This window comes from Lissotriton vulgaris, chromosome 5 (genome assembly GCF_964263255.1).
Source record: "Lissotriton vulgaris chromosome 5, aLisVul1.2, whole genome shotgun sequence".
In the NCBI taxonomy this organism is placed as follows: domain Eukaryota; kingdom Metazoa; phylum Chordata; class Amphibia; order Caudata; family Salamandridae; genus Lissotriton; species Lissotriton vulgaris.
The window spans coordinates 1319578438-1319590556 of NC_141693.1; the positions used below are offsets into that span (position 1 = coordinate 1319578438).

At 42.3% G+C, this 12119-nt stretch overlaps 1 protein-coding gene across 2 annotated transcripts in view; it reads left to right on the top strand.

Annotated features, from left to right (window-relative positions):
* Positions 1 to 12119, top strand: part of SCUBE3 (signal peptide, CUB domain and EGF like domain containing 3) — a 1095585-nt gene that overhangs the window by 806780 nt on the left and 276686 nt on the right. For both annotated transcript variants that reach the window (XM_086923234.1, XM_086923233.1), the window contains 2 exons: positions 6573 to 6695; positions 11916 to 12032. In XM_086923234.1, coding sequence (XP_086779360.1) covers positions 6573 to 6695; positions 11916 to 12032 — 240 coding nt within the window. The remainder of the gene's footprint in view (positions 1 to 6572; positions 6696 to 11915; positions 12033 to 12119) is intronic.

Sequence of the window (12119 nt, forward strand, 5' to 3'; positions counted from 1 at the left end):
TGATGTGGCTGTGGGACATGTAGTGTTGCGACAGCTGTTTCAATAAGGTGAGCCTCACAAACCTTTATTTCCCACTGTCTGCTATGTATGATATTATTGTTTTTCACTTGGTGTGCTGCTTACTATTCTGATTCAAGCATGTGAATCTTTTAACGATCCAATACTGGAGAAGAAAATCAGTTACTTACCTGTAACTGTAGTTCTCCAGTATTGGCATCTTTCAGAGAGACACATATAACCCACTGTCCTCCCATGAGAGGCTCCTCTCAATATCAATTGTTAGTGAATCAGACTGTCTTGGGATTGTTCTAGAGGGTGCTATTGTCTGATTGGCTAAACTTTTTAGTTTGGTCCTTTTTTAGAAAGTACATAGATAGAGTTTAAAAGATATGGCTCATTGCCATTCTATCTATTGTAGTAATGTACATTGTTTTATTATAGTACCAAGGACTCCCACTTTGACAATGGGGAATGATTCAAGCATGTGAATCTATGAACGATACGAATACTGGAGAACTACAGTTACAGGTAAGTAACTAATCTTCATATTCTGGCAAAAGTGTGGAATCCAGGAGCACTTTTACAAAGCAATAATATCCCATCTAAATACCGTTTTTATTATGTGCCTATCAAGAGGCAATATTAACTAAAATTAATGTATTTTATGTTTTAAGAAGAAGCCAATTATAGTTAGAAATCAACTTATCATGGACATACATGGCTGAACCAGGGTTTTCTAGTTGTTTTTAAATAATAAAAGGAATGGAATTAACCTAGAGCCAGATAGCCAACAACTTTAAAAACATGAAAAAGAACACGGCTCCTATAGGAGAATCAATAACTTTACTACCACACAGTTTTTACCGAAGGCACTTCAGAGTGCATGTGTCTTTTCATACTCTAGTGAGTATGATCCCTGATTAATGGACTCTACTTCATATGAATCCAGGGCACTGTTTCTCAAGGTTTAGCACCCACTTCACCATCAAAGAAGATGTGGAATGATTCCACCTAAGAACAAAGATTTGCAGCATGTGTTATGATATGTTATGTTAGGAGGATTTATGAAGCGCATGGCTGCCCCAACATAGGAGAAAAGCCAAGTTTTAGTCAATTTCCTGACTGCCCAATGATCTTGTGTGCTCCGCACAGCAAGAGGGGCAGCATTCCAAAGGGCGGGGCCAATGCCTTAAAGGAGCACCCACCTGCTCTCTGCCTGCGCACTCTTGGAGTACTAGCCAGGTGCAAATTGGCAGAGCCGGCCCTGGAACGCTTAAAGAACAGAGCCCTTGCAGGATTTGAGGGGCTTGACCATGTAAGATATTATGCGTGGTGTGAAGAGTATTGAACTAGACTCTCTGCTCAATCAGCAGCCAGTGGAGATGGCGAAGGATATGGGAAGCATGACAGTGCTTCGGTAGGGCAAAAGGGTATGTGCTGCCGCATTCTGTGCCCGTTGGAGTCCAAGTAGGAGCCCATTACAATAGTCCAGACTGGACAGCACAATTGATTGGACAATCGTTTGGCGGATAGATGCATCAGATAATCACAGGATGGGATTCAGACCGCGTTGGAGGACGAAACAAGTCCTCTGTACTTTTTTTGCGTTGTTCTCGAATGAAAGGGCATTGTCCATCAGGACCCCTAGATTCCTTACTGGCATTTTTGGTTGTGGAGGAGTGCCTAGAGCCTTCGCCCACCATTGGTTTATCATTGGTTGTTGCTATAGATCACATGCTCTGGACACACCAGCCACTTAGGGTTGAGTGAGGGCATTGCAAGTTGTTTTTCTCCGAAGTGGAGGTTTCACTTTTGAGGTGACTGCTCACACCTCACCAGAAATCCAGAATCCAATAGGACATAGATGCCACTTTATATTGTGTTTCTCTGTGATCTGGCTTTGCTGTATCTCTATGAGGTCTGGGACGGAGTTGAAATCCTTGACATTGAAATCACCCTCTATTTAGGAAAATATTTTTTGACCATTGACCACATTGGAATCAAATTGACCAGAAATCTTTGAGACCAGGTTATATGAAAGGATTATGGAGAATACACCTTATATATGTCTGCTCGAATTGCAACAGTAAGTTCCCAGGGTCGGACCAGCATCGGTCCTCCACCTGTGTCTCCCGAGGGACCACAACAGTCAACTGCTTGGCCCGTAAGGCCTTTCAGAAAAAACAAAATTGTGAACGAGCAGTGGGCTTATGGAAATCAGCACCCTGCTAAATCCTCTACCACACCTGGCACCGATAAAATCAAGGGAACTTATTAGGATCATAAAAGGGGTGGGTCCTCACATATTCCAGGGACCCAGAGGGAGAGTCCAGAATACATTTCATCTAAAGACTCTGACTTTGAAGAGCATCCTTCTTCAGGGCCCTTGATGAACCTCATGCCCAGGGCAAAGGCCACACCTTGATTTTATCACGCAATAGAGAATCTTCCCTACAGGGTTATATCTCAAACAGAGCCTCAGCTCCAGCACAAGAAATGGCCTTGAGAGAGCCATGCCTCAAGGCCAATCCAAAGAGTCCTCGGATCTGTATAGAAAAAGTTGACCACCTCCAATCAGTCAATCTTATGCCCAAAAAAGCTGCCCTGGCCAAATTATTGTGATGGGTGCTTATCTAGTAGAATAGGGAAACTCAAAATCAAAGACACTTAGTCTCAAAGAAACCATCAAATCCCTGAAGCACATAATATGCTATCTAGCAATGAAGCCCTTTCATCTGTCACCCATGACAGATTTCATCCTGGTCAGTCAGACAACACTAGAACAATGTAGTACTTGAACAAACCAGAAAAGGCAGGGTTGAAGACTTTAGCAATTAACTCCCAAACAATCTGTTACTGGTTGTTAGCAGTGATAGAAATTGCCAAAGAAGGTGCAAAAAACAGAATCTCTCAGGAAAATCATAAGCCCCTAGATTCATCAAAGTCCCGTTTTGCGAGTCCTTAATAGCGATCATTAAGGAATTGCTATTATGGACTTGCAAAACGGGATTCATGTAGGAATCGCTAAATAAATTGCGATTCCTACGCATTCCTTATTTGCGATTAGCAAATTGCTAATCGCAAATAAGGATGCGATTTTAAGGGTGCTAGGGGTGTCCTGTAGCACTTTGTGTAATGTAATCTACATTGGTGTTGCGCACACACATGTCCAAAGGACATGTGTGTGGGCAACATGCAACTTAGAAAAATGCATTTAAAAGCATTTTTCTAAGTTTTTGCTATTTACCACGAGGTTTGACCTCGCGGTAAATAGCGGCCCGAAATTGCGATTTCGCAATTTAAAAATGGTTAATGAATTGCATTTAAGGAATCTCAAATAGAGATTCCTTAAATGTAATTCCTCTCAATTTAGCGAATTCGCAATTTCCGACTTTTGCATTTGGGATGATGAATCCCAAGTGCAAAAATTGCGCTCGCAAAGGGCCAGACTCTCAGAATCTGGCCCTTTGCGAGCCGATTTTTCAATGATGAATCTACCTGAAAGTGTTCTAAAAAGCAAATACCCACATATTGTTTTTCAGCATCTGTTAAACAGCCCTTTTCGAAATGCAAAAACCAAAAATTGACAAAATCCTTAGCCAGATACCATCAAACTGGAACGGAGGGCAATGTCCTTTAGCTCATTTGGTCTGGGACATTTTTGCAGAAGTTCTCCTCACTAATGCCAACAGTGCTCATCTAATGTAAGACAATCCACATCAAAGATGTCCATGACAGTAATGGTTTCAGGATCAACTCAAAATGTCTTAAGCCACAAATGAGGCTAACCAGCAGGCCAGATCAACCCTACAAGGAAAAATACTCCATGACACCCTTGAATGGCACCTCATTTCCTCCAGTACGAGTATAGGAATCTGCCACAAGAATACCTGGTCTTCTGCCACAAGAGTACATGGACATCTCAAGAAAGATAGACTATAGGACTATCCACCTCGTCATCATACACATTCAAGTGGAAGAGATTCTGCATCTGGTGCCTTTAAAAGGCAATAACTTCCAACAAACTATTATTAAGAAGCACCATTTCCCTGTCTCCTCCAATTATTAAAAGTAGCTCTACTGCTATATTCCATCAAAATACACCATATCTACTCAACATCCTTTCAAAGATCCTGACGCATTGTTTTAAAGAATGGGGCTATACAAATGTGTACTGATCAATCATGAAAGTTATACTTTTCCTGCTAGATCACAATTTTTTAATGAAAGTCAAAGGTATGAATTACCCATTTTGCTCTTTTGGCTGATTTAAAGAGTTCGAGTGCATTAACAGAATTGATTTGGATGGAAGTCTACTTGGATCAGAGATTACAGGCTAGCCCTCCTTCATCTGGCTCCTGTTTGGCATTTATCTTTGTTTAGCCCTGATACATTCCAGAAGCCTCATCTGTAGAGCAGCAGCAGTGGAAGGTGGCTAAGAGAAGAAAACTACATAATGTATGCCCATGCCATGATGTAGTAGGTCCCCATTTATGATACAATAAGCTTACTTCAACTGGGAATTTGTGTACTTCATCAAGGGAGCAATGAGGTACACTACGGAAGTCTTCAGTTATTTCCATGGTATCTCTGGAACACTGCATGAATTTTCACTATATAAAAGGCATTGGGTATCCTTTGTCTAAATGTCACAGTACCTGGTTTGAACTTCTAAATGTTAACAGTGGTGCTAATTATTTTTGAGGGTTACATTCTGGAATTATTGTGAAAGGAATATGGAGTAGCCAAAAACAAAATAATCAAGTAGGTAAGTGCCCCCAAGAAAGGTATGGATGTACTATTCTTAACTTCACATCTACGTACATTGAACATACATATCATCAATGTTTTGAAAATCTATTCAGCACCAGGATAACCTCCAGGATAATAGTGTGCTCTTCAAATCTGCATAGCATAATATACATACATACTTACCTGTCAAAATGGTCCTCAGTATTCTAGTCATGATATTGTGAGTATTTGATATATCTTCAGTGATCTACAGGGGTGTAACGGAGGTCTCCGCAGTGCAGGGAGGCCAACAGGGGTTTTTGATGGGAGGGTGCCCCCTCAACCTCTAAGCCATGCCATTGTATCACTTGCAGAATGCGTGCAACGGCATGGAACAAGAAATGGTTAACGGCTCAGGAAAGCCACTTTGCTTTACCAAGCCAGTCCCTGCAGTGTATGGGGGCCCAACCATCTAGGGGGCCCACATTGAGCTCATTCTGCATGGAGCCCAATCATTTTACTTTACGCCACTGGTGAGCCCCCTTCTTTTAACCCTTCCTAATTAATGCAGTTATGCTCAAAGGAAACACTTGGCAATTTTCTCATCTACACATCGCTTTTGTTTAGTTTCCATTGTCTGTCCTTATCTGCCGCCCCTATATAAATACCTAGCCTCCCATTTCCACCTATTCTTGTTGTTCTTCCCTGCAGTGCTTACCAACCAAGTACCATACTAATTTCTGTCTTGCCTCTGTCTCCCAATCCCTCACTGAAATACCTCTGTCGCCACTGCGATACCTTGATCAGCTTTGATATATCAGACGGGTTCATTTATTACCCAGCTCAGTAATCCGGCCGTCTTGAGCCGGCCAAACAATCATGCGCACTTACAGGGTGCCCACCAATCCTCCCCCTGCTCTGTGAGAAGAGCAGCCCAGCCCGCCCGCCCCGCCCTCAAAACTGCCTCAGCAGGGAAAAATAAATGATAATAACATTGAGTTATTATCATTTAATTTAGATACAATGCTGAAAAGCAGTGAGGCAACGCTCATCCGCCTTAGCAGAGGAGCCACCACTGAGTCATAGTCAATGGCAAATGACACTATTAAACTACACTTCAACACAGGTCACAAGCGAGGCTCACCAGGAAAATCTAGAGCATAGGTAAAGGGTGAGAATCAAATCTGAAAATAGTGGAAATCTAGTACAAATGGGGGCACTGAAGTAAGAAGTGTTAGCCGATCACAGATGAGAGAGCGAAATCAAGCAAAGAATGCGGACTTATCGCAGGTGAGACTGCGGGCACTACAATATCGAGCTTTGTCCAAACCCAGATGAGAATACATGGTGAAACCATGCATGCTGACTAGTGACAATTGGAAATTGGAGATTTATAGAGAACGAATATCCAGCAATGATCAGGCAACCGTGGGAGGCTTGAGAAATTTCAACTAAACAGATGACAATTGAAATCCGATCGTGACACAAACATCTACATTCACCGTTAGGACTGGCGCTGTCATTTGGATGCGATCTCTTATCTACATATGCCCCATATGTGTCTATCATTCCCTTTCTTACCTGGTGTTATTTCTTTCCAAGTTTTTTTTCTTCATATTTGAACAGATCCTGTGTTATTGTGTAGCTCTAACATTAAGTGGATAATAAGTATTTTATTTTTAACAATTGGCTTTGGGTGAATTAAGAACCGGTGAGTGGGATCTTTTTGAACTATAAGCATTAGGGGAGGGGCTTCAACTTTATTTCATGCAATTATATACAAGAACCGAAGATACTTTGATCTGGTTATGCAACATAACCTATCTCTGTTCCCTCTGCAGATATTGATGAGTGTCGGCTGAACAACGCAGGCTGTGACCATATTTGCCGGAATACGGTGGGCAGCTTCGAATGTAGCTGCAAAAAAGGGTATAAACTGCTGATCAACGAAAGAAATTGCCAAGGTGAGCCCCTGTTAAGGAGGCACATGGCGGCTTGAGCTCTAGCAAAGCAAGGCACAGCAACTGTTCCCCATGGAAAGGCATACTTATAATGTATTTATTGATTTTCATTTGTCATGAGTCTTGCTGTTCCATACAATGGTAAAAGGTTACACATACAACACTGCTGCTTTTCTTAAATGAAAATAGTACAGTAAAAAAATCCAAACAGGCGTTTTCAAAAGTCTCTTTAAATAGAGGGAGTCAGATTGTATCGGGTAGAAGAGAGTTTCATTCATCACCGGTTGAGATTGTTGTAGTGCTAGACACGTTGAATAGCAACGATGGTCAGCTGTTTGTGCAGATAAGAGGGGACCCCCAAGTGCAAAGCTTTGTGTGACAGACAGAAGCAGATTTTAAATAGTATTCTGCTCGGGGCTCAGAGCTCAGAGCCAGTGTAGACCCCAATGTGTGCCCTTATTTTACTGAGGCTTGCTCAAGTATTTCATGTAGTACGAGAAGGACCGGAAATATGAAGCCAGATCAATAGAGAAGTGTCCGAAAGTGAATTACTGATGTATAAAAACATCCAATGCCCATGCACGAGTAAATGGCGTGGCCTAGTCCCAGACTTGTATGTTTATGTGAGTTTTGGTACAGCGGGATACGTTGAATGCAAATCCTAAGGTAGAAGGACATTTGGCAGTGAGCACCTGTTGTGGAAGACACTGGCATAAAAGATTCCATAGTCATCCCCAGGTAGACGGAAGGAATTTAGTTCGTCTTGTAGTTATAGAAATACACCAGATATAGAGTACCCTCCTAACATGAGCTCTGTTTCTCTGATAATCTGCATTCTTCCAAATATCTACTTGTATTCGCCTAGAGACTAGGGACTGGAGTCCATAGTGCTGTTACAGCATATCGTGAACATCGTCCCTCTGAGAAGCACAGCCCACTTTTGCATAGGTGAAGCCCTTAAAGCAAGACAATATGTAACAATAGCTGGAAGTCCAGTTTGTGGAATAAAGAAATGAATGCTAGAAGACAAGTGTATACTGTACAGACTGATAAAAAAACTACTCATCTATATGACAACTCTTACGGAAGGCCAGTGGTACATCTCTGGAGAAAGCAGTTATGGTCGCAGAACACATGATCAATAGAGGTGGAAGAAACTGAAAAAAAATAATCTGAAATGCTCTGGAGTTTTTAGCAATTTCCGTTCCGACCACTAGAGGGCACAACTGTTGTTAATTCGAGGTAACAGAATATTTGGATGGGGTATAGAGAAACATGTCTCAATGTACTCTCCTTAGAAATTATTCATGGTAGATTTTGTAAACAGTGACATGCTAAATTTAATACGTTATTGAGCCCAAAATTGTGAATCTTACTAATTCCAGAGATCAATTTAATGCCTTGAGCACATGTGTGAATTAGTAATAATAATTTCTTTATTCGGCTTTACACATTGGAAAACCATAAAAGCAACATTTGATAATACAATTTCATATTAAAAGAGAGATCATGTTACAGGATAAAATTCAGACAAAGACAAATTAATATGTATAAAACAAAGAATCAAGTTATTTCATTGCGTCGTCTGGGACTAAATCCAGCATGAATTTTACAGGTTTTTCCTATGCTTCATAACGCATTTTAGAAAATTAAGGTGATAGCAAACAGGTTCAGATTCTAGCAGTTGGAGACGTAGCATTGCAGGACGACATTGTCTAAGTCCCCATCGCCTTAATAGTGGCAGTAGCCAGATTTTCCAGTGTGGATGATGGAATTTACAAAACAATATTGTGTGTAAATTAGTCTGTATTTATTCCTCATCACAGGGACAAGCAGTGAGAATTGGGTCCCACCTATTTCTCTCGGGAAAAGCTACTAATCTATGGGAAAAGTCTAGTCTGAATCTTGTCAGTAACATTCTATCATACGTACTAATCTGTAATGTTAAATAAGGCTGGATAAAGTATGTGACCTGGATCATGTTGGCATGGAGGACCGAGGGTTTTGTCGACTCAGAGGTCAACCTCAAGGACTCTAGGTGTCTCAGAGCCAGTTGTTTCAATGCTCTTTTTGGTAGATCAATAATACCTTTGGGTTGAAGATAATACTTCTCAATGCCAAGATCTTTGAGGAAGTTTCTGATATACTGAAGCCATGTTATTTTTAAGGATTGATCAAGAGCCATTGAGTCTACCACGATTGCCTGTGTCAGCGCATTTTTGTCAGAGGTCCAGATCCGCCGCCAAAGCAATAATGGTTGGATCTTTAACAAATCCTCTAAATAGGGGATTCCAAGTTCCAAGTGGGATGCGTAGATTGAGGTGCGTCTCGGTGTTGCTAGAAGGAATCTGAGGAAGGTGTTTTCTGCCACCTGAAGGGCGCTAACATCTACGTGTCCCCAGACTCCCGCCCCATACAGTGCAATCGCCTGACACTTGGCGCTATACATTTTTAGTAGCTCCACTGGTGCCCTCCTCCCCAGTCTCTGAGAGAAGCTCATCAGGGCCACTATAGCTCTTTTAAAAAGATGACACCTTGCCTCTACTGCTGGCCTCCAGTTCAGCCTTTCGTCAATCATGATACCCAAATACGGGTACTGGGCAGTTACCTCAAGTTTTTGGTTTTTGAGATAGATATCCTTTGCTCGTTTTTTCCCACTGCCTGCTACCATGACAAACGTTTTTTTGACATTCACATGTAGGTCCAACCCACCCATGAAATCTGTATACCTATTCAGGGACATCTGTAATTCGCGCGGAGTGCGCGCCAGAATGACAGCATCATCTGCATAAAGCAGAGCGGGAATCAGGCGCTATTTTACCCGCGGGAGATCCTGGCCCCCCCTCAACATCTCTTCCTCCAAGCCATTCGTGTACAATGAGAAGAGAAAGGGGGCCAGGACGCACCCCTGCCTGACTCCACGCTCCACTCCAAAAGATGCTGTCAGCTCCCCCTTCGCGCCGAAGCACACCCTCGCAGAGGCTTTAGAATAAAGCTCTCTCAAAAAATCTAAAAGAGGGGGATCCACTCCCATTTGTCTCAAAACCATCCAGAGTTTTGCGTGCGAGACGCAATCAAAAGCGGCGGACAGGTCTACATACACCATATAGACCGTGTCCTTCTTTGCTTGGGTATATTTGCCCACTATCATGCTAAGATTGAGGGCCTGTTCCACCGTTCCAAACCCCTCCCGGAATGCAAACTGAAGATCGGAAATAATGCCTCCCTCCTCAGCCCACTGCTGGAGTCGCTCAAGGACTACCCTGCCAACGACCTTGCCCAGAGAATCCAGCAGTGAGATGGGGCGGTAGCATTTGACATCCTGACGATCCCCTTTTTTAAAAATTGGGACCATGATAGAATTGGTCCAGGATTTTATCAGTCCCACTTTGCGGCTGCGGTGCACACTCTAGTGAGAATGGGGGCCCAGAGATCCAGATTGTATTTAAAAAAGTGTGTGAATTGTTTAGTGTGTGGATTCAGAATGGCACACACGTCAGAGGACTCGATAAAATAAATGCCTCCATGTGTTTATAGAGCATGTAACTTAAAGGCAAACCCAGTTCTGGAACTGGTCCCCCAAAATATTTTTTGGTGTCTGGATAATACTCAGTTGCCTGGATCATCAGCTGATATACCCTTTTAAGCATGCCAATTGTGTCTAATATATTTAGAGAATGTGTCTCGTCCTACTGTGAACTGGACTAAAAAGACCAGCCTTTTTAGGATGCAGGTGAAGAGAGAATGTATCCAAACATTTTGTAAACTTTTGCAGATCTATCTACAGCTTCTACAACGTTCTTTGCATACAAAACAACATGCTAAGAGAGGAATTGTTGTCTACCATTCTTCCGTACTGCTCCGAGGCCGAGACCGCAGTTGAATGGTCTTGTGAACTGTTCACTTTTGAATAGTTTCCTGAAGTTCAATTCGATTCCAGGGCATTCTAGATTTTAGGATCCTACACTTTTGGTGATCAAATGCTCTGCTGTAGCCATCAGATAAATTGTGGCTAGACCAGGTTTTAAGCGGCGGATTGAAGATTCCTGGCAGAAATATCACTGCCAGTTGTATGAAAGATCAGGGCTGGCACTGTGACTTTTGTCACTCCGCGCACAATGGCATTTTGTAGTAAATTGATACTTGTATAGCGCACTACTCACCCGCAAGGGTCTCAAGGCGCTTGTACGAATACCGATGTGGAACCCATCCTGGCTTTCCCTGTGAGGCGTCCACTCCTGGGCACCCCCAAGGTGGAGGCCAGGCATCCTTAGTAGTCCCTCATCATACCTTCGTAGCCCTGGCCGTTGTCTCGTTCTTACTATTCCTAAGGTCATCTGGCTCTCCCTTGCTGAAATCTCTCTAGTGTTTTGTTTTAGAATTGCTCTACAACCAGCTAAAGCACATAGATCAGTGCGCAGGGTCCCAAAAGCTTCGACAACCTGGTTCAGTGGCTTATGGCAGACAACCCATTTTCAACTCTTTATGAACTCATACACCCATAATTGCATACCTAGCTAGATTTCAAGTCAATAAGGAATTTGTTACAGTTCTCCACTGAATAACTAAGAGTACGAAAGTCTTTAATATGCTTTCAAATGCTCTTTAGTCTGGTTACCTCATACAACGTTGTCTACTCATATTTTCAACCTACTTGATTTAGATCTAGTATTTTCAGAGCCTGTTTGACCTCCTGCTGCCTTCTAAGTTTAAACTTTCATATGCATGCTGTTTTGTAAACATTGTGTTATATCTACCCATGCTCCAGGTAGAATTGCCTCATCGCTTCTTGTGCTGGCATGTTTCAATCTGCCTTCTGTGGTATCTTCTTTTCCCGTGCCAATTGTAATTACTTTATCTATTTGTATCTTCCTTTGATCAATTTGTGGTAAACTAAGAGCATCTATTTGTGTTTGGAGTCCCACATCCGTATGCCTCCCATATTTCAGAACCGGATGCCTACGGCTGTCCACTCGCACATTCTATGCTTGGGTATGCTGTGCTGCATTAAGTCACTTTGCCCTCTTGATATGCTCCATAACAGTTGGAATTGTTTCTTTCACACCTCATTTCCCTTGATGTTCTGATTCTGAGTATCCTGGGCCATATTTTCTTTTAGTATAGATTCTGCCTGCCCCATGTCATCTACATTACCGTATTCTGGGTATGTCTGCTCCATACCAGCTTTTTCTCTGATGTTCTGGATTGCTGTTTCTGTTTCAGATATTGACGAATGCTCATTTGACAGGACCTGTGATCACACTTGCATAAACTCCCCAGGGAGTTTCCAGTGTTTCTGCAACAAGGGCTACACACTCTATGGATTGACCCACTGTGGAGGTAAGTGGAAATAAAGGAATTATATTGCTGCCTATATCTCATGCTAGTCCCATCCTTACCACTTGTCAGTGTCTCAGCCCCCATACA